This window comes from Thermothelomyces thermophilus, chromosome 5 (assembly GCF_000226095.1).
Source record: "Thermothelomyces thermophilus ATCC 42464 chromosome 5, complete sequence".
Taxonomy (NCBI): domain Eukaryota; kingdom Fungi; phylum Ascomycota; class Sordariomycetes; order Sordariales; family Chaetomiaceae; genus Thermothelomyces; species Thermothelomyces thermophilus.
Window position 1 is genome coordinate 2,577,510 of NC_016476.1, and position 23,835 is coordinate 2,601,344.

General features: G+C 55.1%; 7 protein-coding genes across 7 annotated transcripts; 3 read left to right on the top strand and 4 right to left on the bottom strand.

The window, feature by feature from the left end:
• Positions 1-532: 532 nt before the first annotated feature.
• MYCTH_55232 (glycoside hydrolase family 5 protein) lies at positions 533-2,907 on the bottom strand (the record flags this gene model as incomplete). Its single annotated transcript, XM_003665202.1, has 2 exons — positions 533-2,443; positions 2,524-2,907. The coding sequence occupies 2 exons, from the start codon at positions 2,905-2,907 to the stop codon at positions 533-535; spliced, it is 2,295 nt and encodes a 764-aa protein (XP_003665250.1).
• A 523-nt stretch (positions 2,908-3,430) lies between these two features.
• Positions 3,431-6,285, top strand: MYCTH_2315948 (uncharacterized protein). The gene is made up of 4 exons (XM_003665203.1): positions 3,431-3,942; positions 3,994-4,185; positions 4,239-4,682; positions 4,751-6,285. The coding sequence occupies exons 1-4, from the start codon at positions 3,689-3,691 to the stop codon at positions 5,412-5,414; spliced, it is 1,554 nt and encodes a 517-aa protein (XP_003665251.1). The 5' UTR covers positions 3,431-3,688; the 3' UTR covers positions 5,415-6,285.
• A 1,140-nt stretch (positions 6,286-7,425) lies between these two features.
• Positions 7,426-10,423, top strand: MYCTH_2308779 (uncharacterized protein). The gene is made up of 2 exons (XM_003665204.1): positions 7,426-7,607; positions 7,665-10,423. Exon 2 carries the CDS (start codon positions 7,734-7,736, stop codon positions 10,353-10,355), a length of 2,622 nt encoding a protein of 873 aa, XP_003665252.1. The 5' UTR covers positions 7,426-7,607; positions 7,665-7,733; the 3' UTR covers positions 10,356-10,423.
• A 694-nt stretch (positions 10,424-11,117) lies between these two features.
• Positions 11,118-15,328, bottom strand: MYCTH_2308782 (uncharacterized protein). Its single transcript, XM_003665205.1, has 4 exons — positions 15,122-15,328; positions 13,554-15,058; positions 13,054-13,498; positions 11,118-12,995 (listed from the first exon to the last, which is right to left on the bottom strand). Exons 2-4 carry the CDS (start codon positions 14,709-14,711, stop codon positions 11,191-11,193), a joined length of 3,408 nt encoding a protein of 1,135 aa, XP_003665253.1. The 5' UTR covers positions 14,712-15,058; positions 15,122-15,328; the 3' UTR covers positions 11,118-11,190.
• Positions 15,329-16,394: 1,066 nt separating this feature from the next.
• MYCTH_2308783 (uncharacterized protein) lies at positions 16,395-17,565 on the top strand. The gene is made up of 4 exons (XM_003665206.1): positions 16,395-16,704; positions 16,765-16,884; positions 16,973-17,167; positions 17,239-17,565. Exons 1-4 carry the CDS (start codon positions 16,524-16,526, stop codon positions 17,337-17,339), a joined length of 597 nt encoding a protein of 198 aa, XP_003665254.1. The 5' UTR covers positions 16,395-16,523; the 3' UTR covers positions 17,340-17,565.
• Positions 17,566-18,543: 978 nt separating this feature from the next.
• MYCTH_2308787 (uncharacterized protein) lies at positions 18,544-20,780 on the bottom strand. The gene is made up of 3 exons (XM_003665207.1): positions 20,530-20,780; positions 20,175-20,461; positions 18,544-20,102 (listed from the first exon to the last, which is right to left on the bottom strand). The coding sequence occupies exons 1-3, from the start codon at positions 20,642-20,644 to the stop codon at positions 18,867-18,869; spliced, it is 1,638 nt and encodes a 545-aa protein (XP_003665255.1). The 5' UTR covers positions 20,645-20,780; the 3' UTR covers positions 18,544-18,866.
• Positions 20,781-21,915: 1,135 nt separating this feature from the next.
• On the bottom strand, positions 21,916-23,618 carry MYCTH_2308790 (uncharacterized protein). Its single transcript, XM_003665208.1, has 4 exons — positions 23,376-23,618; positions 23,322-23,326; positions 22,705-23,266; positions 21,916-22,571 (listed from the first exon to the last, which is right to left on the bottom strand). The coding sequence occupies exons 1-4, from the start codon at positions 23,472-23,474 to the stop codon at positions 22,050-22,052; spliced, it is 1,188 nt and encodes a 395-aa protein (XP_003665256.1). The 5' UTR covers positions 23,475-23,618; the 3' UTR covers positions 21,916-22,049.
• Between the last annotated feature and the right edge of the window lie 217 nt (positions 23,619-23,835).

Consider the following 23,835-nt stretch of genomic DNA (forward strand, 5'->3'; position numbering starts at 1 on the left):
CTCGGGTGTCAGATACCCCTCGAAGTCAATACAAGTACGCTTTCTAAGGAGTCAAATCCCCACTCGAGGTCGCCGCGGTTTCTTTACCAATAGGTATATTTGAGATCTGCACCACCCAACGTGAAAGCCGGATTCCGACTCTGTTGTTCCTGCAGCCCATTGCGATATATATTCCCGCGGAGTGTGTGGCACATGCGACGGTAGTTTCGCCTCGTGCAGGTTGCCAGGCCGACGTATCGGTGCTCCTCAAATGCAAGGATTGTTTCTCCTAGATCCTCTTGATGAATTGCGGTCGATCTGAGGGGCGGAATCCTTGGATCCATCGCTTCTCAATACCAGCTACGAAATTACGGAGTACCTGAGCCTCGGACATGCCCCAATTCCCCCCACATAGCCCTACTGATGATAATGCTGTGTGAACTACGACCTGAAGCCGTAAGAAGAAAAAAGAAAAGGAAAGGAAAGAAAACAAAAACAAACCACCAGACGCATCGCTTTCTGCGCTACCCGCAGTCCCGTAGCGCTAAGGACCTTACATGGCCGTGCAACTGCTCCATGCCCCCTGGTTACATTGCTCGTAATAACCCGTATCCTCGGCGCTCTCTCCGATGTTGTGCTTCTTGATGACCCCGGAAACCCTCAAGGTCTGCTGCCCATCACCATGCCACCAGCGCAGCCGCTGGATGAGCACCGTCTCCTCCTCATCGCTGCTTATCTCCCACTTACCCGAGCTCACCTCGACCGAGCACTCGTCCTTGGGGAAATGGTACTCCGGGAGGAACACTACTGTCGGCGCCTCCGGATCTGCCACTCTGGGAGCTTGGATCGTCAACGTGAAGAGGCATTTTCGGAGATCGAACCCATAATCCGTTATGACTCCGGCCGTAGCGACCGGCGCTGGCCGCACGTACGCCTCTGCTGCACGGTAGCCCGGGGAAGCCGTGAGTTCGGGCTGACGCGAGGTAGCCTCTAAAGAAATGGAAGGATTTGTGATGGAGCGTCTGAGGTTAGCGGGTGTAACACTCTCGTCGTCGTCCAACTCTTTCCTAGCAGCCGGTGTTCGTAGGTTCGAAGTCGAGTCTTCGAGGCTTGGGATGCGGGGGTGAGCCGAGAGTGGTAGCAGCTTATCATCGACCGAGACGATGGAGAGATCTTCGCCATTCCACTGATCTCCCTTTTCGTGATCGTTTGAGGCCATGTATAGCCAAAGGGTGTAACCTTCCAAGCCGGCGGCCTCCACTCCGAAATGATTGGCGTCCATAGCAGCCGATTGACTCGAGTAGTCGCCCGTCTTGTATGCGTACTTGTCATCCATATCGTACGGAATGCCGAATTCCGTCATCAAACATGGGTGGTTCCCCATGCGATCGAGACCCTCCTTTCTCATGGCCGCGTGTTGGTCTCGGAAGCAGTTCCGGATTGCCGTCTCCCCCAGCTTCACGGCAAGGGCTGGGTGCCAATACCGCCCGCGGAGCACGCCTATCACGTCCACGTTCCAATTCCGGTTCCATTTCTTGGTCATCAAGGTGATGCCATCGTACCAGTGAGGGGAATAGACTAGAAATGGATCATCGCCGTCCGGGGTGTCTTTGATGAGTGGTGGAAGTTCCATGGTGGGACCTTGCAGAAGAATGATGGCGTTCTTGTGTACTGACCGGACCGTGTCGCGGTATTTTCGGAAAAAATCCATAAAGTAGGTGTTGGTGAAGTAGGAATAGTCAATGGTTTCCCCCGTTGCCGGATGCTTCGCAAAATAGTCCTTTCTGAGAAGCGTGTCCGTCGACGGGTCCCAGACGCCATGCTGTGCCCAGATGCACTCGCCCAGCTTCCACCCTGGATCTCTCTTGTAGCCGTACCGCGACTCATCATAGCCTTCTGGGAGCCAGGCAACCTCGCCATGCGGATCAACAAGCGTGCGCCCCACCCTGTAAGGGCCAAGTCCCCCCATGTCCCAGGTCTCGACCTCGACTGCTCTCCCAGACCCCGTAAGCATGGTCTGCCATATTGTCGGGCAAGTTCCTTTTTTGAGGGCCTGCTCTTTCGGTATGACACTGATGTCTTGGTAGCCTATCATGCCTTTATTCGGCTCGTTTAAGCTCTCCCAGCCAAACACCACGTCGTTCTCGATGTCGCCGGCCTCGTGGATGCGCTGCGCTAGATGAGCACAGGCGCGGAGGAAGTGACCCTGTAAGTAATCTTGAATGTTGACCCCGTCGATGATACACCGTGGTGCAAAGTCTCTCCCGGCAAAGAATAAGGTGAACATGGTGGCCGCGGCCAGGCGGTAGTAGTTTGTCGACCAGATCATCTTGGGAAACGCGTCGGGTTCTGGGTAGGTGTTATGGACGATGGCGGCCTCTGTCGCCGCAAAACTCTGGGGGTTAAGCCCAGCTGCGTAGAGCGTCCACATGGGAGCGCCCGAGCCTCCCGAGAAACGAGACCACTAGAATCACACGCGTCAGCTCCTTCGACCTTGTGCCCTGCCCATATCGCGAGCCGGCGGGCAGGAGTCAGAACACGCACCACATCCTGATGCGGGTCCATGAAGACATAGAAACCGTAACTTTTTGCCGCCCTCAGCACCTCTATTGTTTCGTCTATCCATGCCTCATCGTAGATGCCCGGACCGGCGGCTTCGATAGCCTCCCAAGTGAAGACATAGCGGATGGTGTTGTACCCGCAGCGCTTTAACCGCGAAAAATGGAGATGAGCCTCCTCCTTGGAAAAGGGCCGGCCGACGAAGCTGACATTGTCTCCATCGAAGAAGTCTTCTGGCACGTGCGACGGCTGGTTGGGCTTGCTGGGGTACTTGGCTTCGCCGGCGACGTTGATGCCTCTGAGAAGGACTTGCCTGCCGTAGCCGTCGCGGAACTTGCCGTCTTCGATCGTGAGACGGAGGTTTGTCATTCTCATTGACCGAGCAAGGTTTCGTGTGATCCAGGGGTAGGGGTGGGCGAGCGACACGACACGAGATCCGTGGGACGGAATCGGAGTTGGAAGGCCGCCTCCGGCGGGTTGAATGACGTCGAACGGACCAAACAGAGGTAACAACTCGGTGACACAGAGCTGCACCGACCGCCAACAGCACCTTTATCGCGGGCCTCCGCAAAACAGTCTTCGAGGACAAAAAAAACGGGAACTCGACACCAGAGAAAAAGGCCTTGTTTCCTGGGGCCTGGACAGCAACCACCAAGATGCCCGGTATGAGTAGTTGGCGGAAGGTGCTGTTCATCTGATTACAGGAGAAGGTCCTCTAAAGTAGCTGATGTTCGGGTTAGGGTTGTAGAGGACAGGGTCCAGGTTACATTTCTTAATTCATAAGGCATGGAGAAACCTAGGTACTTCCGTGCTTGGCAGTTCTCCCCAGGCCGCGCGCGTCAAGTGCCACTTTACGCGCGACACGGTTTCTTGGTCTTGGCGCGTCTTGAACGCCGTATCCGTACTCTGCGAACCATCTCGAGAGCAACAGCCCAAGGAGCAGGAACATTGAACACGAACGACTCTTGAAACCGAAGACCGTTGCAGTTTTCGATTCAGGCTCTACCTCTCTACTCGTTCAACATCCAACATCCTGAAAACGGGGCCTGAGGTCGCACAAGTACGAAGGAGACCATACCGCATTCCGAGACGCCCGCTGTTGGGCCAAACGGCACCGCTTCGTCAAGTCACTCAGATGGAAAGAGAAGCGATGACGACAGCAATAGAAGAGGACACTGTCATGGTCGAGGCTGGGGAAGTTCAGGGTGTAGCAGATCCGGCTTCCATGCAGGCAGTGGAAAAGTCTCTGGCCCAACCCGCCGATGACGAGGACATGGGTGTAGAGATCAAGCAGGAGAGCAAAGCGGAGGTAAAGCTGGAGGATCTCTTTGACGGGATTGACTCGGACGACGACGAGTTTCCCACTTCTAGCAACCATCTGAACAGCCAGGAGCCTGGACACGCGTCAGTTCCACCCGCTCCCCAAGTCCACGGCGAGTGCTAACTCCAAGCCAGCGAGAACAACGCTCAGGACACGTCTATTGAGCTCTTACGCATATACTACCAGCGCTTCTTCCCTTGGCGGTACATGTTCCAATGGCTGAATCACAGCCCGGTCCCCACCAAGGATTTCAAGCATCGCGAGTTCAGTTTGTGGCTGCACAACGACGCCGTCTTGCGGTATCAGTCATTTTCCACTTCAGACCTGTTAGTGGACCATGTTCCCGCCTCTTTGATTGTTTGTTGACCTTTCTGAACAGATTCCGCAAAGACGTATTGCGGCTGATGCCGAGACGTATCGAGATCGGACCTGTCTACACGGCGGACCCCAGAGATCGCAAGACTTTCCGGACCGCGAGCGCCTTCCAGCCGATAGCGAAGGAGCTGTGTTTCGATATTGACTTGACAGACTACGACGACATCCGGACGTGCTGCGACATGGCTAACATCTGCCACAAGTGCTGGAAATTCATGATCATGGCCATCAAGGTTATCGATACCGCGCTGCGAGAGGACTTTGGCTACAACCACATCCTCTGGGTGTACTCGGGTCGTCGTGGTGTCCATGCATGGGTCTGCGATAAACAGGCAAGGACGTTGGAAGACAAACACCGAAAGGCCATCGCTGCCTACTTGGAGGTGGTGACCGGCAAGCAAGGTGGCAAGAGGGTTAATCTCCGTCGGCCGTTGCATCCCCACCTCTCGTAAGTTACCGCCCGCCAGTTGATTCCCCTCCGGGTGACATAGTTGACACTAACCGATCACTCCACAGGAGGAGCATCGACATTCTCAAGGACCACTTCCAGAAAGACGTCCTCGAGACCCAAGACCCCTGGAGAAGCCCCGAAAGGGCCGAGAACCTCCTCCAGCAGATCCCCGACCACCAACTGCGCGAAGCCCTCCGCAAGAAGTGGGAATCCTCTCCGGGGCGCTCATCCACCGCAAGATGGGCCGACATCGACGCGCTGGCACAGACCAACGCCAGCGCCGCGTTGGACCCCAAGGAGCTGCTCGACGCCAAGCAAGACATCGTTATCGAGTATACGTATCCGCGTCTCGATACGGCTGTTTCCCAGAAGCTGAACCACTTGCTCAAGAGCCCCTTCGTCATCCACCCGGGAACCGGGCGTGTCTGCGTGCCCATCGACATGAACAATCTCGACGGGTTCGATCCGCTCAACGTGCCGACGCTACAAAGGTTGGTAACGGAGATTGACGCGTGGACCGAAGCCGACGGCGCAGCGATGGGAGGGTCGGGGGGTAGTAGCCAGGAAGTGAAGCCCGTTCAGGACTGGGAGAAAACGAGTCTGAAACCTTATATTGAATATTTCAGGTCGTTTGTTACTGCGTTAATGAAGGACGAGAGGGAACCCGGTGTGAAGAGGGAGCGTGAGGAGGATGAAGTTCAGGTCAAAGTTGAGTCGCTGGACTTCTGATTAGCGCCCTTATATGGGTACATACACGCGGACATGGTCTGGGTTTGGGATATCTGCGGCGGGCCCACCGTCCACTATGTGAGAGGAACTGTCGCATCAGGCTGTGTTTCTTTAACGCTATCGATATGGGCGATGACTTCTCTTGGGGCGCGTTCCGCCCATCCTACTACCCTCGGTTGCTTGGCAGCAATGTCGTGCCGCCGTGGTTTTCACTCCGATGATTCAGGCCTTGGGCAACCTGATTTGTTCCGGACACTGTCTGGTCCCCTGTCGGCGTTTCATCCTCGTGACTGCTATGCTCCTCGCCGTAACTACCCTCCCTGTCCCCTTTATCCTTCACTGCTGAGCTTTTCGCCGCGTCATCCTTCAGCGTCCCTCCTTTACGTTTAGGGATCACTTCTAGGAAAGCCTGACCCCAGTCACCACATTCCAACCACTTAGCCATGATTTCTACCACTTGATTTGTAGTCAGAACAAAGCGGCTCTGCATGGCCATGTATTCGCCGATAGGAAGCTTCGCCGTCCGGACCTTGAACTCCTTAGCCCGCTTGTAGCAAAGCCCCTTTTCTCTGTTCTTGTCCACTATTCCACCAATGACATAACTGGTATTCGCCTCTAGCCTGTCAAGCGTATATGGCGATTCCGACGTGAGGTAGACAACGGATCGATCTACATCCTCGCCTTCTGGCTCAGCTTCGGTTGTAGGGTGTGTTCCGCCACCGTTGTTGTCAGAAGAGCTGCCCTGCCCGCCATCGCTGGGCTTGATCAGATCGATTATTTCGCCTCCTTGGAGCCCGGCCATTTGTTCCTGAGCTTTCTTCGCAGCCTCCTTGAAGTCGCCCTCGTGGAAGCTCACGTTCTTCCAATTGCGATGAGCATTCTGAAGCACCGTCTCGAAACGCTCCTTGAGCTTTCCTTTCCAGGAGCTGAAGTGCAGGCATGCCTGGTACTTGGCTTTGCGGTTCATCGCGTAGGACCGGACTAGCTGGCTGGACAGCGACACCAGCTCCTGCTCGCGCATGTACTGCTCAAAATCGCAGTCAATGATGAACGAGACAGGTACCGGGCGGTATTTCCAGGGCTCTCTTTGCGGCAAGACCGTCGCGGGGTCGATGCCGGCTGCTTTAGCCTCGGCGATCTTGGCTTCTCTTTCTTCACGCTTCCGAGCCTGACGTTCGTGCCGCTTGTCCTTCCGTTTTGCCCGCCGCTCCTGCTTGTATTCCTCCCACTGCTGTTTCCGTCTTAAGCGTTTGAGCTGATTCTTCGACAGCGGTTTATCCCCATTCCCCCCCGCCTCTCCATCCCCCCCGGCGCCGGACTCGCTAGCTGTCGGTTCTTGACTCTCACTTGCTGGCGAGCTTCTTTTCGCAGGCCGCTCAAGCTCGTTTTCCGCCTTCCGCTTGCCATTGGCGCCAGACAGAGTGCCATTTTCGGTTGCTTCTCCGGAATCTGGTGCTTCGGGCATATCCGCATCCGCAGCGGCGTGTGGGCTTTCGTCTGTCGCCATTTTCAATTCATCATAAGGGAAGAAGGGAAACGACGTGTTTTCGTAAAACCTTGGACGTGTGGGGTCCCCGAGTTCCTCGACTCTTGCGGGTGGTGGTGCCCCACCCCACTTACCTAGTGTATCCAGTACTGTAGCGTACTTGTACAGTACTGTACCTACGAAGCGTATTGGAACGTTCCGTACGTACAGAACATACGTGGCACATACAGTACTTGTATTTCGCATATTGTATGTACATGACGAATAGGCGGTAAGGCCCAGTGTCAATCGCGCTGCGTCGCGTCTTTCGCCGCAAACTTTAATTGAGACGCGTCTTCCAACTCGGACCAGGGTCGTCCTGTTTCCTTAGGATCGGAGGAGCCAACCGACCGCATCCCACTATCGTCTTTCTCCTGCAATGTCAACGTAAAGAGGTGTATGGAGTTCGATAAAACCAGGTTACAATTAACATGTCCTCACGACCAGAACTTAAGGTTTGCAACCCACATCTTCCCAGTCTCTTCCCATTTGCAACCTCTTGCTTCGAGCGCTGACTCGACGATTGCAAACTTCAGGTCGACGATGAACACGGCTTTATCCGGTTCTTTAAGTCTCTTCCGGTTGTAGATGACGACGTAGTCCGCATCTTCGACCGAGGAGACTGGTACACTGCACATGGTGAAAATGCAAACTTCATCGCAAAGACTGTCCGTTTCCGCTGCGCACTGTTTCCATTCCTACCCGCCGACTGACTCTTTCGGCAGGTCTACAAGACTACTTCGGTCGTACGACAGCTCGGGCGCAATGACAGCACCGGCTTGCCATCCGTCACCATGACGGTGACCGTCTTCCGACAGTTCCTCCGTGAAGCCTTGTACAAACTAGGGAAACGGGTCGAGATTTGGGCGAGCCCCAACGGGCGTATGAATTGGAAAATCGTCAAGCAAGCCTCCCCGGGAAACCTCCAAGACGTTGAGGAGGATCTGGGAAGCCTTTCCGAGGCGGCGCCCATCATTCTGGCCGTCAAAATCTCGACAAAGGCATCGGAAGCTAGGTCTGTTGGAGTATGCTTCGCCGATGCGAGCGTCAGGGAGCTCGGCGTCAGCGAATTTCTCGATAACGACCTCTATTCCAACTTTGAGGCTCTCCTGATTCAACTTGGCGTCAAGGAGTGTCTGATCCACATGGAGAAAGCGGACAAGGAGAAGGATCCGGAGCTAGCGAAGCTAAGGCAGATCATCGACAACTGCGGCATCGCCATCTCTGAGAGACCGGCTGCGGATTTCGGCACCAAAGATATTGAGCAGGACTTGGCGAGGCTGCTGAAAGATGAGCGGTCTGCTACCTTGCTGCCGCAGACTGATCTGAAGCTTGCTATGGGCGCAGCCTCCGCCCTCATCAAGTACCTTGGCGTCCTGCACGATCCTTCCAACTTCGGCCAGTACCAGCTCTACCAACACGACCTGGCCCAGTTCATGAAACTTGACGCTGCTGCACTCAAGGCACTGAACCTGATGCCGAGTGCAAGAGACGGTGCCAAGACGATGAGCCTGTTTGGGTTGCTTAACCACTGCAGGACACCATTAGGAAGCAGGCTGCTGGCGCAATGGTTGAAGCAGCCCTTAATGGACAAGAGCGAAATCGAAAAGCGTCAGCAACTGGTTGAGGCGTTTGTCAACGACACGGAACTGCGCCAGACGATGCAAGAGGAACACTTGAGGGCCATCCCTGACCTCTACCGCCTGGCGAAGCGATTTCAACGCAAGAAGGCGAACCTGGAAGACGTTGTCAGAGTGTATCAGGTGGCCATCCGCCTTCCCGGCTTCCTGGGCACGCTTGAAGGGGTGATGGACGAAACCTACCGCGACCCTTTGGATGAGGCTTACACCAACCAGCTTCGAGGATTGTCTGACAGCTTGGCAAAACTGCAAGAAATGGTGGAGACAACCGTCGACCTTGACGCACTCGACAACCACGAGTTCATCATCAAACCAGAGTTTGACGATAGCTTGCGCATCATCCGGAAGAAACTCGACAAGTTACGAACAGACATGAACAGAGAGTTCGCCGATGTGGCGAGCGACCTGGGCCAGGAGAGGGACAAGAAGATATTCCTCGAGAACCACAAAGTTCACGGCTGGTGCATGCGGTTGACTCGGACCGAGGCTGGCTGCATTCGGAATAAGTCCCGGTATATGGAGTGCTCGACACAGAAGAACGGCGTCTACTTCACAACCAAGACCCTTCAAGGGTATCGTCGCGAATTCGACCAGCTATCTCAGACCTACAACAGGACTCAAAGCGGTCTTGTAAACGAGGTTGTCGGGGTGGCTGCGTCCTATACTCCCGTTCTTGAGAGGCTCGCCGGCATCCTCGCCCATCTGGACGTGATCGTTTCCTTCGCACATTGTTCCGTGCATGCTCCCATCTCCTACGTGCGGCCCAAAATCCATCCACGGGGCGAAGGTCAAACGATTCTGACGGAAGCCCGCCATCCCTGCCTCGAGATGCAGGACGACGTTCAATTCATTACCAACGATGTTGAGCTGACGCGAGACAAGTCGTCTTTTCTCGTCATTACCGGTCCCAACATGGGTGGCAAATCGACATACATCCGCCAGATTGGCGTGATTGCTCTGATGGCCCAGATCGGCTGCTTTGTGCCCTGTAGCACAGCCGAGCTGACCATCTTCGATAGCATACTGGCGCGCGTAGGCGCGAGCGACAGCCAGCTCAAGGGCGTCTCGACCTTCATGGCCGAGATGCTCGAAACGGCCAACATCCTCAAGTCGGCGACGGCCGAGAGTCTCATCATCATCGATGAGCTCGGCCGCGGCACGTCAACCTACGACGGGTTCGGCCTAGCGTGGGCCATCTCAGAGCACATCGTCAAGGAGATCGGCTGCTTCGCCCTCTTCGCCACCCATTTCCACGAGCTGACCGCCCTCGCGGACCAGTACCCGCAGGTGCGTAACCTGCACGTCACGGCGCACATCAGTGGCACCGATTCGTCGTCTTCCAAGAAGAAGACGGGGACCGAGAAGCGCGAGGTCACGCTCCTCTACAAAGTCGAACCGGGCGTCTGCGACCAGAGCTTCGGCATCCACGTGGCCGAGCTGGTGCGCTTCCCGGACAAGGTCGTGCGCATGGCCAAGCGCAAGGCCGACGAGCTTGAGGACTTCACCTCGGCTAAGCAGGACGGCGACGGCAAGACTGCTGCTACCCCGACGACGACGACGACGACGACAACTGCGGTCCTTGCCGGCGCAGAGTACAGCAAACGCGACGTTGAGGAGGGTAGCGCCCTGCTCAAGGACCTGCTCGTGCGCTGGAAGGACGAGGTTCGGGCCGGGTCCATGTCCAAGGCGGAGATGGTTGCGCGGCTGAGGGAGATGGTGGGGAAGGATGAGAAGCTACTGGCGAACCCATTCTTCCAAAGCGTCAGGGCGTTGTAAACATATGGGTAGGCCGGGACTCGGGCTGCTCAACAGCATCCTTTGGTTGGGTGGGTATTGCGGGATATTAATGGAAGGGATTGCTCAATGAACCAGCGGAATGTCAGTCGGCATAATAAGCAAGGGACTTGAATTCTAGTTGCTATTCTGTTTGCTGGGCGTTAAGGACGAAGCAGGGTGTATAACCAGAAAATTGGAATTCTGTAGCATAATGAGAGTTCTACCTTCCAGCTTCTGTCTGCCTGTGCATACATGTAGGTGTTGAGAGTCGACAGTCTCGGCATGGGATGCTCAGAACCTGTATATACTGCCCCGGCCTGTGCATGTTCAAGACGTAACTCTAGACACCAAATGAATGACACTTCCTCTTAATAAGCCTCGCCAAATACCCCGAGAGCAAACGGGGGGGTTAAGGCAGGCAACGAGTTCGGAGACTAACTAAGCTACAGGATACAGGGCCACAAGATAACCGCCAAAAGATGTCGTCTACACTGGATGACGCCAAGGTCAAGACACCAACCAGCAACGCAGTGCCTTGTGAGAATGCCGTTACCTAGTCTACCAATAGTTCCTGTACATACATGCCCTTGCCTCGGCCTCTCAGCGTCACACTCAAAACACGAAGTATCCGTCATCCTTTCCGGATGCCTGCCTATTTCGCCCCCGAGTGTGATGGACTCGCACTATTAGCATCCCAACGCAGTCCAGAAGCATGCCCGCTTGTTCTCGACGAGCTCCACCGCCGATACTGGGAAAACAGAGCCCTCTGACGCTATACAGGCAGGACCAATGTCCTCCAGGCAACAACGCGATAGCCGACGCCTTGATCAACCTTCTAAGGGTTTGAGTACGGAGGCGGCAGCATCTCCACGTCTTCCCAGTGCTCAATGCTAGCCATGACATTGTCTTCCCCGTCGGCCTTGACGGCACCCAGACTCGACCTCGGCCGCGGTGGCACAGGTGGCGGAGCTTGCGGTTGACGGCGTGGTATACTGACGAGATTCTGGACCTCGTCGGCCTTGACATATGCGAGGTAGTAGGGCTCACCTTTGGTGTTGAGCTCCCCGAAGACGAACTCGGCTGGGTGCACCGAAACCGTGGTGTCGTTGTACTTCCGCCAAACATCTCGCTCAAAGTCATGGATCCATACCCAATAGTGCCCGGCAGAGGCAGAAGATCCTGCGTGGCACACCACTGCATGGAGGCGGTAAGCGACGTTTTGAGCATCGCTGAAGAGTCTGTCTCGCTCGGTAATCAGACGCTCCTTCTCTTCAGCCTCCTCGGCCGCAAATCTTTCCCAAAATTCATCCAAGTCTGACGGGGGAAATGTTGTGGTTGCATCGCTCTTTGGGGGCGGGTCTGCAGCGACGGTCAGAGAGAGATCGGGCTCTTCAACGCCGTATTTATTCGCCAACCGCTTTAGGTCCGGATCAAGGGCGAAGAAGCTCTGAGTCTCGGGTTCGTCATTCGAGACACCAACGCCATCAACCATAGACGAGGATGGAATCTGATACCGCGTATCCAGACCCCCAAGGACCAGAAATCCATCGATCTCCTCTTCAGTGAGCCCATCATCCTGAGCGCCGGCCTTTGAGGGACGGCCTCCAATCTGCGACTGCTGTTTCGCTGTTTCCAGACGCTTTTTTGCAGGGGTTACCATTTCGCTCAATCTTGTTTTGATGTCCCACTTCCTCTTTCTCCTTTTGAAGAGAGAGGATTGAGTCTCGGCGGTATGCATGAATCGATCGAGATACAATGTCTCGGGTATGGTGATGGGGTTGGAGTTCTTCCGAACGCCGTCGGATCGCTGGATACATACGTGAAAATGCGGCGCGGGCCGTTCGATGGTGGTGAAAGATAAGAGGTTGCCCGGTAGGGGCTCAATGTCGAACGAGTTGGCCAAAGCATCGTACAGGTCCAACGTCCCGGATTGAGCAGGATACGCTGTAACCCAGCGATCAGACCTGGTGGTCCGGTTCCATTCCGAGTCACCGATCTTCTTGCGGTTGTCGATGAAGGTTGAGAAGAAAGCCTGCTCGATGGGATCTGGCGGGGCTGCAGAATTGCCGACGGTGGAAACCTTGAAGGCGGCTCGCAGGTGGTCGATGGCATTCCCCATGACCTCGTCAACGTCCATCTGGTCGGACCCAACATTAGGCTTGTCGAGTTCTACGGCGAGCTCCTCAACGGTGAGCTTCGACATTTTCACCTCAGGTTCACTCGTTCGGCTGATAGTCTGCGGTTCGCTTGCTGGTCTGTTGGAGCCACCTGCTGCCGATGTCACTGCGGCCGCAGCAGCTTTCTCCTTCAAATCCTCCTCCTCGAGTGCAAAAATTAGAGGACTTTCTCCGCTGGATTGATCGACCAGCGTCTCCGAGCTTCCGGAACTTGCGGCGTCGGATTGTTCAACTCCTGCCATGGGCGTGTCTTTGGCTTCTGTGACAGCACCCTTGGCTATACGCGGCGGCAGCGGCGGCGCATCATCGTTGCTTGCACCTGGGACAGCTGTGGGATCTGCTGACTGTGGACGGAGCTTCTCGGGCCTCAACAAGGCAGCGTTGGCAAGACGTTGGCGAGGCGTGATCGAGTTTTCCGCAGAAGCATTTAGGGAACGGAATAGGGTGCTCAGCTCACGCGCGACTGAATGAGTGTGGTTAGCATCGAACAACAGTGTTGCTTCAGGAAGATTTGGCCCTACACTCGTGGCCAACGAAGGCTCGACCGGTCTCCAAATCAGTCCGCCTCTGATCATGGCCGGTGTTGCTGCTGCTATCCGTACGTAAAAGATTGCTGAGATTCGCTTCGGTCGGTTCTAGGGCAGGGAAGTCCGTGTTCAATGCCAGATCCCTGACGGCATTCACAGAGTAGAAATATTGCAGTATGCTATTGAGGTAACACGTGTTGCGAAGGTTGGCCAGCCCGACCGGCAGCTCCAGATCCACAGCGTCACTAGCGTGGTCGGACGCTGAGACCGCAGCGCCGACGTGCTCAGTGCCGGAAGAAGTTAGTTGAGACCGCCGAATGGACCGTAGCTCGGCCAAGACGCTCTCGAACTCAGGACGGTTCGGGTCGTCCGTTCCCCGGGAGAGCGAGATCGCATCGAGAGCAAGAAGGAGAAGATCTAGTTGATCCATGTCCGAGTCCTATAACATGATTAGCATTCCGCTCTTCGGTCGAAACGGGTCGGCGCAGACGTACGGAGGATATACTTTGTGCCATGACTGCAATGCTGTCCATTGGCCATCCCGGTTCCACGCGGAGAAACTGACAAGCTTCCTGCAAATCCATCGGCTTTCCAAAGACCTCGTTCCTGATCTCATCACTTTGGCGGTCGTTGGCGATCTGGAGCAGGGCGAGTCGGTGGTCGGACTTCTGCGCAGGAGACTGGTCCCTATAGGTCCTGTACACGCCAATGAAAAAGGCAGGATCCTCAGGGCAGGACTTGGTGAGGCCGAAATGAGCGTACGCTTTCTCAACCGGGCTCGCGTTGGGCCCTCCGGCGGCGGCCTCCTTTTGCTGTCTTGCGAGCAACTCCTGGTGAGTGAAGACAAACATCTGGAGTTCCTCGGACCGGCGACCGGCGAGGGTGCCGAGCGCTTCCAAGTAGGTCGAGGTATTTTCCGGGTCCAACTCCGCCTGCCGACTGTACGCGAACTTGAGAAGGGCATCGTCGGCATCGACCGGGGCACCGAGCGTGGCAAAGTGTCGGGCCTCATTTTCGATCACGGGGAGGGTGCTAAAACAGCGGCGGCTCTTGTCACACCCCAGCACCTTCTCGAGTTCGTCGCGGGGTGCCGGTGAGACGGGCATGACCGTTGGCTCGCCCTGCGCAGGTGGTTTACCAGCAAAGACGCTCTGCACTTCGGACCTCACATCCTCGTAGAAGGCCCTAGAGGATCCGATTGGTGTTTTGCCCTCGGGGGGCGGTAATCGCGGAGGGATCCAGTATGACTCGTTGGTATTTGCGTCGTGGTCCTCCTCAAAACCGAGATATCGGAAAATCTCGTCGCAATCCCGGCCAAACTGGACCTGGAATGTCTTGTTCCGGAACGAGATCCTTTTACGGGGCCCTGTACCGCTCTCTTCCAGTATATTCTTGATATACTGATTCAAGGTGTGGAGAGCTGTTGTCCTATAATGTGTCTCCTTCTCTGTGCCGACATCTGCATAACGCTGTGGGTCTTCCTCCCTGGCGGCCTTGAGGGACTTCCTGATCCTGTCCTCATCTGAGATCATCTTCAACCACTCCGGCCTCAGCCGGGGCAGAGAGATATCCAGGCTAACGACAATGCCACAAAGGGTGCAGACATACCGAAACCTGCCCAAAACAGAGCTCTGTGTGGACGGCCGGGACATGGCAGGCTCCAATGCAGTAGTATCCCATTCAGCTTCCTCAATACGGAAGTGGTGCTGCAGGTGTGCCGTGCTCTGCTCCTGAAGAGGGGGAGGGTAGATCCGGAAGACAAAGTGGTAGCGGCAGTGACTGCACATACAGGAGAGCAGAGTCCTGCCTCGACCCTCTGGATCGTGTGCCGCGACATAGCTCTGAGAGGGCAAGGACACAAGGTCGTGATCGGGACCCCCATCGGGACGATGGGGGAAAACACGTAGCGGGGGGCACTCGATCAGTGGTTCGCCGTGCTTGCCCTGCAAAGGACAGCCGGCGAGCCAATCTTGGACTAGCCGGGAGGCCAGCCGTCCGCCTGAACATCGATTAGATCCTAGGCTCAGAAGAAGGAGGAAAGGAGCTTTGGCAAGTTACTCACCATTCCCGGAAGGACTTGGCCCTGGAGGTTGCACCACTGGTGATGGCGAGTTAGCAATGGTGTGTGATGTGCCAAGAGCCAGCCTTGCGATCCCGGCTGTAACTTGGTCGGCAGGCATGACGAGTGACAAAGAGAGAAGGTGTACGGAATACTGAGCCGATGACGAAGAAGCGCAGCCCAAGACGGGCAGAGAGAGTGGGGTGTCTGATTACTTTTTGAGAAGCCGAGGGGGCCGGCGATCTCAGTGCTTCTCTGAATGTCCTTCTGAAATGAAGAGGATGGATCAAGGACCCTTTGGCGAAGAATTCGAGGACGTGGATTAGGCAGTTTGGCGCACCACTGCAGCCGCGGTTGGTTGGGAGAGCACAAGGGGGCAGTGAATGGATGATGAGTGTGAAGATGCGGGGCCAGAGGCAAGGCCTCCGGTCGCGTTTGGAACCGACTTGTCGCTGGGAAGTTTGAGCAAACTTTGCTTGTAGATTGCTCGCATAGATGCAAGAGACAGACCTTGGAAAAATAAACTCCCGAGAAAGATACCAGCCGATATGCTAAACCATCACATTGAGTGTGGCCGTTGCTGCCGCTAATGGCCGAGGGGAGGGTGATCGGGTTGCAGTAGGTTGATCGCTGAATAGGCTGGCCAGCAACGGGCAGCACCTCGCTAATAACTAATGGAGCCTGGAAAGAGAACAAAACATGAATTGATACCCTTGTCGCCCGGTCGGTTGAGTTAGCTCTCATGCACGGATGGATAGGCACAGACGAGGTTCGCAATTTGGGCGGATAACGAAACGAATCGCCTTAAACTCCCAGGAGCCTGGGAAGTTGCCTCGTGGTGGTTCGTACTCCGCGACTTCCAAGACACTGAAGCACCACAAGATAGCTTGGAGACTTAGGTAAGCGCCACTGGGAGGGTTGGTAATTTTGCCCGGTATCTAACGTTTTTTGAATAGTGTATGTACAGCGCAAGTGGACTAACGTTAGATTTGTGTGACTTGGGTAATCTCCACAAAACAAACAGACTCATTGTCCATTTGTATGTACTACTTCACCCTGCGCTGTTGCCTTCCTATTGCTCTAGATGGGTGAGGTATTCCACGGCCACAAGCTAAACCAACGCTGTACTGCGTACGTACAGTACCAAGTAATTACGGAATACCGACATCCACGCTTCAAGATGACAAGACCCCACAGACGCTTGCCGAGCGGTGCAGCCAATCATTTTAAACCAATGGCAACCCTTGAAGAGCTCGGTGATGGCCCCAGCTTCCGACTCCAATTCGAGCCGTGAATTAACCGTCAGTCGTCAAATCGAACTCAGCTTGGTCCTCTACTCGCGCAGCTCAGTGTCTTGCCCCCCCCCCTCGCCCTTCACTGCTGCTACCACCACCAGCCGGCAACAATGGCGCCGACCGGGGACGACGGTTACCATCCCAAGGATGCCATTCATGAAAGCATCAACCAGGGCTTGATGTTTGGCGGCGCCGGCCTTCTCTTCGCTGCCGTGAAGAACTCGCTCGCGAAGAACAACATCGGCCCGTGGACCACGTTCACCAGGAATGGCGGCATCATCGCGAGCTTCGGTATGCCTTTCTTCGGTTGGTACGCGCGGGACCTCGTCGCGCTAATCTGAAGTCAACCAGCTGCCGCCGGCGCCGCCTTCGAGTTCACCCGTTGCGCCTCTGCCAATCTGCGCGAAAAGGACGACTACTGGAACCACGCGGTCGGTGGCTTCTTTGCGGGCGCCGCCGTGGGCGTCAGAAGTAAGGGCGCATCCAATGAACTCTTCCCACACACAAACACACACACACACACTATGGAGTTGCTGACATCGGGGCCCCCCCTTTTCAGCCGGTCGTATGCCCCGTGTTCTCGGCTACGGCGCCCTCGCATCCGTCGCCCTGGCTGCATTCGAGTATACAGGCGGTACTCTGAAAGGATACTTGAATCGCCATGACGAGGACGAGTATGAACGAAAGGAGATGATCCGCAAGAACAGGAGGAGGCCAATCGAGGAGACGCTGGCTGAGATCGGAGAAGGCAGAGGCAAGTACTTAGCGTGGCTCGGGCGGCCGCGTTTCAGCTTCCTCGGTGATGGTTAACTAACTCGTTTCCAGGTATCAAGCCTCCGGGGTACGAGGAGCGGAGGCGAGAGAGGATCAAGGAGAAGTATGGCATCGAGATCCAGACGGTCAGCGCGGACCCCGATGCTGCGTGAGCGGACGCGGGGGTGGCCTGATGCGGGCTGTGTACAGTACATATAGCACAAGAGAGACTGGTGCTAGCCACCTTAGGGAATGGGAAGCTGTGCCATACACGTGGGTTGTTGCCGGAGTGCTCTGTTTCGAGCCACCCTTCCCCCCCCGCGTGTGCAAAGGTATGAGTCGAGTTCCCTCATCACAACAACCTTCCAATTTCCCACAATATGATGACATTTTCAAGAGGCTGTTTATGAACAGCTGTCATGATTATTCCAAATCACCTACATTGTTCTATTTCTGACGTCCACCACTCTCATTTAATGTCAGCTTGCTTCGGTATTGTTCCAGATTTGCTGACAAATGCGGGATTTTGCTAGGTATTGATTGACCTCTAGTTCTGGTACCTATGCTGTCGCAGGACGCCATCCGGTTCTGCTCCCGATGTCTTTCTAGGAGGTGTGACTTTTTCTTCTGTCTTCCCCAACCACACCCCTTGCACATGATGATATTTCAAGAGGCTGTTTATGAACAGCTGTTATGATTTCACTCAATCACCTACATTGTTCTATTTCTGAATCTTTAAAGTCACTGCCCTTGTCGTTGTTCAGACTTAGTCTCTCTTCATTCGCTGATATGTGTTATATATATAGGTGAATATTCTCCTGCGCTGGTCATAGCATGCTTGCTCTTCCACGCTTCTCTTCCCATATCTCTCTGTCTTCGTTGCTGCAATTGCAGTTCACCTGGCAACCATACACCAATTCTCGGTTTTGACTAGTTGACTAGGGGAACTCCTACCATCATCAGGTGAACCCACCGTCTCCCCGTTATTCATGCCCGACTCCATGCCAAGCTCATCGGTAGAATTTCTCCTGTACCGTCTTCTCTACGTTGGTCATAATCCTGCAAAGTCTTGAAACAGCCAACTCTGTGCTCAATTAGTTGTGAGTTGTGATGGCGTACAACGGCAAGGGTTAACCAGGTGTTTTCTTAAACTTCTTGGGGGCCCCAGCTTCCCGCTTCGTTTCTACCCTTACAAGCATCCATTTCCTTCGCTCCTTAGCGGATAGGTGTAACACTTGTTCTCCGTAGTGCCGGCGCCGGCCACTTGTTTCCGAAGCTCAAATAGTGATTCTGACCGCATAAAGTCAAAGGTTTACCTGTACAGTCTTTCTATTGGCAACCCTCCACCCAACCCACAGGCAACTACGAAGTGAACAAGCGTATACTCGGTTGGGATCACGCAGATATCCACACTATCACGGTGATAAGCGTTTGTCGAGAGGCAGAAGGATAAGAATCGACGATCAAGACAGTTAACTATCCATAGTCTTCTCCGTTACGCCAGTCTCTATCGGCGATGCTATTGTTGTCATACTACATAGAACGACCGTGAAAGAGTCGAAAAATAAAAAAATAAACCCCGATATGACCACCGTAAGAACCAATCCGACCAAACAATGGTTGCACAAGCTGGTACAGCTAACCAGAAAACCTCTCCTCTTTTCCCTTTTCCGTATTACGCGCCCAACTCATAACTTCGTCTACAGCTTCATACCCAGCATCTTGGCCACCCTCATGCTCTGCCTGATGCTCAGGTCGAGCATGATCTCCTCACTGCCACCAGGGATGGCATAGGCACGGACATCACGGTACAGGCGCTCAACCTTGCCGCCCTGGCCGCCACGTGAATACGAGAGACCGCCGAAGATCTGCGAGGCCTCGCGGGCGCAGAACTCGAAGGTCACGGTGGCCTGCGCCTTGAGGCCAGCGATGGGGCCGCCCAGGCGCAGCATGGCCTCGGTCTCGCCCATCTTCTGACACTGGTAGATGATGTTCTCGAGCCAGTTGTAGCTGGCCTCGATCTGGCGGGCCATGTGGGCGAGCTTGAGGCGGATGACGGGGTGATCGATGAGCTTCTTGCCGAACGTCTTGCGCTTGTTGGCGTACTTGACCGACTCCTCGAAGCACACGCGCGAGAAGCGCAGGCACTGGATGATGATGCCAATGCGCTCGTGATTAAAGTTGGTCATGATGACGCGGAAGCCCTGGTTCTCCTTGCCAATCAGGTTCTCGACAGGCACCTTGACGTCCTCGAACGTGATGTAGGTGGTGCCGCTCGACCACACACCCTGGCAGTCCATGCGGCGGGTCGAAACGCCGCCAAAATCGCGCTCGATGAGCAGCAGCGACACGCCGTTCATACCGGGGCCGCCGGTGCGCACGGCAGTGGTGAAGTAGTCGGCCCAAATGCCGTTGGTGATCCACTTCTTCTCGCCGTTGACGATGTAGTACTTGCCATCCTCGCTGAGCTTGGCCTCGCAAGTCAGGTTGGCGACATCGCTGCCGGCATCGGGCTCGGTGATGGCAAGGCAGATGCGCTTGTCGCCATTGAGGATGCCCGGGAGAATGCGGTCGACCAGCGACTTCTTGCCGAACTTGACGAGCGGCGGGCAGCCAATGCCAAAGCCACCGATGACGTTCCAGACGAAACCACCCGAGCCGGTCCGGCTGAGCTCGTCGGTGAGGAGCATCTCGTGGAAGAGATCCCACTTCTCGGGGGGGACCGACTTGATAGGGTTTTGGACATAGTCCTTCTGATAGTGAGTGCCGAGCAGGCCGGCTAGGTAGCCGCGGCGGCCCATTTCCTTGTAGATCTCGGCTGGGACCTCCTTCTTCTCATCCCACTCGGTGATGTGGGGCTCAATCTCAGTCTCGATCCACTCGCGGACCTCGGCTCGGAGCGCAGCGTGTGTCTCGTTGAAGTACGGGGAATGGTGCTGCAGGTGTAATTGGTCAGCGCTTGTTATGGAACCGCCTCTCCCGAGTCGAGACTCTGAAGGTTTACTCACGCCCTGGTACCAGCTGGGATCAGCGAACGGAATCTGCAGGCCGAAAGGCTCGAGAGCCTCGGCTTCCTCTGCAGGGGCGGCAGCAGCGGCGGCAGCAGCCTTGGGCTTGGGCGCCGCCTTCTTAGGGGTGGGCGCCGGCGCGGGAGGAGCAGCGGGCTTGGGCTTGGTGTCTAGGGAGCCGATTTGAAGCTGCTTCTGGTACTTCTTGAGGATGCCCTCGTTGTGGTATTTCCAGAACTGCTTGGACGCATCCTTGCCGGCAACCCTCTGGAGAATCTTCTTGCCGCCTGTATTCAGATGCTTGGTCAGAACTTGCGCATCACGCGTTCGAGTTCTGTGCTGAGTCGCTACCTACCCGGATGGTCGTCCTGAAACTTGGTGAGATCATAGACGTCACCGTCAATTACGATCCACAGGGAATCGGCCTTGTTGTGCGACGCGACGTCGCTCTGAGTGAATGTCTTAGACATGGCTGCGGATAACACAGTATTATTCTCTAGGTGAATCTCGCAGGCCTTGTGCGAGGGGTGGAAAGGAAAAAAAGGTGAGGCTTCGGAGGGAAAAAAGAAGGAAGCTACCTATGAAATAAGGAGGGCTTTGGAAAGCTTATTAAGAGAAGTTGGCGGGAGAGGGAAGGTTGGTTGGAATGTGTGTCCAATAAAGGGTCGGTCCTGCACAATCACATGCGAACAGCCATCACTGACACGGGGTCGGTTCCCTGCACTCCGAGAGACACCAGATCCGGGATCCGGGACACATGCATCTCCATTTTGGACTCCATAGCCCACTAACTAACTGGTGATTACCGATCCTTCAACGGCAGTAAACCCCGTCTTCGGTCCGCCAAAGTATGGGGTAGACCGCGGAGGGTCAGACTAATTGGCGAGCCCTTGATTCGCGAACTACTTGTATGTTGTTTCTGCACGTTGTACATACACACAGTACATACACACTGTATGTGTTGTATGCCCTAAAGCCGTCCTTGTTAACATATTCCTTCCTACCTATCTACTTTACTCCTCATTAGGAAGTCATGGGCCGAAAGTTCGAAGAAATCAAACTGCTGCGTCGCATGGCAGGACATTGTATCGACAGAAGCGCCCGCATCTCTCTGGAGGGGCAATCTGGGGTTTCCTTCTTGAATGTTGCATGTGACAGACGGCGTTTTGGCCCGACCCGCAAGCACCGCTAGGTACTCCGTAACGACCCTCGGCTGATGTCATGTTGTCCTTGGCCAATGGTTGTGGGGAATAGTAATCCATGCTACGTATCAGCCGAGGCAAATACCAACCCTTGTCACATTATCTCTGAAGCAATTGTGGATATGCACGCGACTCGCGCGGGCCGGAGCATCAGAAGCGCCCTTTGAAGGCTCCGTTAAATACGGATAGGGGCTAAAAGGAAGTGGGAGGACCACGTTACCCAGTGGATTTTGGGGGTTGATGGGGAACGTACGGAGTATTCATACGGAGTAGCGTACGAGCACATAACGCAGTGCAGATGTTCTCTGCACGCACGCAGGACGAGAGAATTACTGGAAGCAATGCCGAGCAATGCCAGACATCACCGAGCTGCATGCCCAAGGTACACTTTGGCGCAAGATGCATCTGTGAGCCTTGCGAGTATATTCTGCGAATTTCAGCGGTAGCAAGATGGTTTCTTCGTGCCCATGTGATCCGTGATATCGGATTTGCAAGAGTTCCTGACTATTGCCCTGACCGCAACACCACCAACGCCGAGCCCAAGTGCGATCCTCTCCCGACTGTTAGAAAATCGAAAACGAAGCAGAATGAAGCTACAAAACGGATCGTTGATAATAAGACAGGCGCGCTCCTCATTTCGAGAACCGGCATTGAGACCAAGTTGAGGCGCCTCTCAAACAGCACCACGCGGCTTCGCCTTCGACTTTGCCTTCTCCTTCTTCTCCTCCTTGAGCTTCTTCTTCTTGGCTTCGTTCTGCTCTTCGAGCTTGCGCTTGTGCGCGGCCTTTTCCTCCTCGGTCTTGGGTAACACCTTGAAGAAGCCTTCAATGCGCGATTGCTGCGAACTCTTGAGATTCTTCTCGAGGCGCGCGCCACCCGCGCGCACCCGGTCCTCCGAGAATCCCTTTTCGTGCACCAGGAATTGCACCAGCCCCTCGATGTCGGGCTTCTCCCACTTGAAGTCGCACAGCGGGTCGTCCGCCTGCCGCACGTCAGGCGAGAAGAAGAGCTCGCGCGCGTCCTCAAACGGCCAGTCGTCCGGTACCGTGTAGCGGCCCTTGGGGTCATTCTTCATGAACTCAACGACCTTTTCCAGGCTACCGTGTTCGCGGATCAGTTTGAGCGCTGTGGACGGGCCCACTTTGGGGATCGGGTCGAGATAGTCACAACCGAGCAGAATGCAAAGATCGACAAACTGGAACGACGAGAAAGGAAATTAGCATCTGAACATCTAAAACGATAGATGGGATAATAAACAAAGTACAAGATATTTTTTTTTTGGGAAGAAAAGAAAAGAGGCTACTTCAGGAGCCATCGGGGTCACCAACCTGCTTCCTGTCCATGTTCAGGCCCTCCAAGACTTTGCTGACATGAATTTCTTGAATCGGCTCCTTGCGCTGCTCGCTGAAGGTAAGATGACGCAGCAAGATCGGGGCGTCAAAGCAGAGGGTATCCATATCCTCGCTGGCGGCAGCGTAGACCTTGCCGGCGCGCGCTAGCACCGCGCATTGGGCCTCGGCCTCGGTGGGCGCGACGATGTAGGGGACGCCCATCAGCTTGAGCAGCCGCTGGCACTCGGCGTTGTGTTCCTTCGTCACGCGCACCGTCCTTCGTGAGAACTTCTCCACGTCTTCGGACGTACCCGTCTCCTTTGCCTCCTCGAGCCCCTCGGTCGCCTCCTGTTTCCTCTGGAACCGCCGGGCCAGCTCGCCGGACTTGAGCTTCGGCGGAGCGCCGTCGAAAACGTAGAGCGGCTTGATCCCGTTGTCGACCATGCGAAGCGTGCGGTAAAACATTCCCATCAGGTGTGACGTCGTCTCGCCGCTTTCGTTCATGAGTTGTTGGCCGTCTGATCGCACGGCGATGAGGAAGCTGTAGATGCTCATTGAACTATTGTCCGGTTAGATGAGGCCTCTTGCGCATCGGATTGTATGCTAGATCGTACGCATCCTATGATCTGTTAGCCTGAAAGCCAGAAGTCGCCGACGGAGGAACTTACAATTGCGACCTTGCGGCCGAACTGATTCTTGATGTCGCCTTCCTTGATGGCATCCGGAGCTTCCTCCTTGATGATGGAGAAGAGTTGTTTTATACCCATCTTTACTGCGTGTCTTACGCTGGTGACAGTAGCCGAAACCGCTCTCTCCGAAAAGATGGGTGAAAGTAATTGTCGTTAATAAATAGGTATTGGAAAAGAAGTTGAAGGGACGGCAAGTAGGGGAAGGTAGCAGGCGCATTCGTGATGTCACAGGTTTGGAGGTCCAAACGCGACCCGTTCAAGGGCGTGCGACGCGCCTTACCGCGAATTAAAGTGGAGCCCATTACACACGCTCCCAGCCCGCAGCGGGGTTGAAACTCTTGCAAGAGATTGAAGAATGCATGATGTGCAGTGTCGTGCACAGAAATACCGAGATATATAATGAATGCTCGAATCGCTAGTTGTACGCGTGATGCTCCCT

Excerpts from the sequence above, each read along its gene's own strand:
- MYCTH_2315948 (XM_003665203.1), top strand. The coding sequence starts at position 3,689 with ATGACGACAGCAATAGAAGAGGACACTGTCATGGTCGAGGCTGGGGAA. Across the intron at positions 3,943-3,993 it reads AGCCAGGAGCCTGGACACGC|CGAGAACAACGCTCAGGACA; the intron begins GTCAGTTCCACC and ends ACTCCAAGCCAG. Across the intron at positions 4,683-4,750 it reads CCGTTGCATCCCCACCTCTC|GAGGAGCATCGACATTCTCA; the intron begins GTAAGTTACCGC and ends ATCACTCCACAG.
- MYCTH_2308779 (XM_003665204.1), top strand. The coding sequence starts at position 7,734 with ATGACGGTGACCGTCTTCCGACAGTTCCTCCGTGAAGCCTTGTACAAA.
- MYCTH_2308782 (XM_003665205.1), bottom strand. The coding sequence starts at position 14,711 with ATGTCCCGGCCGTCCACACAGAGCTCTGTTTTGGGCAGGTTTCGGTAT. Across the intron at positions 13,499-13,553 it reads TGGCACAAAGTATATCCTCC|GACTCGGACATGGATCAACT; the intron begins GTACGTCTGCGC and ends ATCATGTTATAG. Across the intron at positions 12,996-13,053 it reads AGCCTTCGTTGGCCACGAGT|TCGCGCGTGAGCTGAGCACC; the intron begins GTAGGGCCAAAT and ends ACACTCATTCAG.
- MYCTH_2308783 (XM_003665206.1), top strand. The coding sequence starts at position 16,524 with ATGGCGCCGACCGGGGACGACGGTTACCATCCCAAGGATGCCATTCAT. Across the intron at positions 16,705-16,764 it reads CGGCATCATCGCGAGCTTCG|CTGCCGCCGGCGCCGCCTTC; the intron begins GTATGCCTTTCT and ends GAAGTCAACCAG. Across the intron at positions 16,885-16,972 it reads CGCCGCCGTGGGCGTCAGAA|CCGGTCGTATGCCCCGTGTT; the intron begins GTAAGGGCGCAT and ends CCCCCTTTTCAG.
- MYCTH_2308787 (XM_003665207.1), bottom strand. The coding sequence starts at position 20,644 with ATGTCTAAGACATTCACTCAGAGCGACGTCGCGTCGCACAACAAGGCC. Across the intron at positions 20,462-20,529 it reads GTTTCAGGACGACCATCCGG|GCGGCAAGAAGATTCTCCAG; the intron begins GTAGGTAGCGAC and ends ATCTGAATACAG. Across the intron at positions 20,103-20,174 it reads ATCCCAGCTGGTACCAGGGC|CACCATTCCCCGTACTTCAA; the intron begins GTGAGTAAACCT and ends TTACACCTGCAG.
- MYCTH_2308790 (XM_003665208.1), bottom strand. The coding sequence starts at position 23,474 with ATGGGTATAAAACAACTCTTCTCCATCATCAAGGAGGAAGCTCCGGAT. Across the intron at positions 22,572-22,704 it reads TGAACATGGACAGGAAGCAG|TTTGTCGATCTTTGCATTCT; the intron begins GTTGGTGACCCC and ends TCGTCGTTCCAG.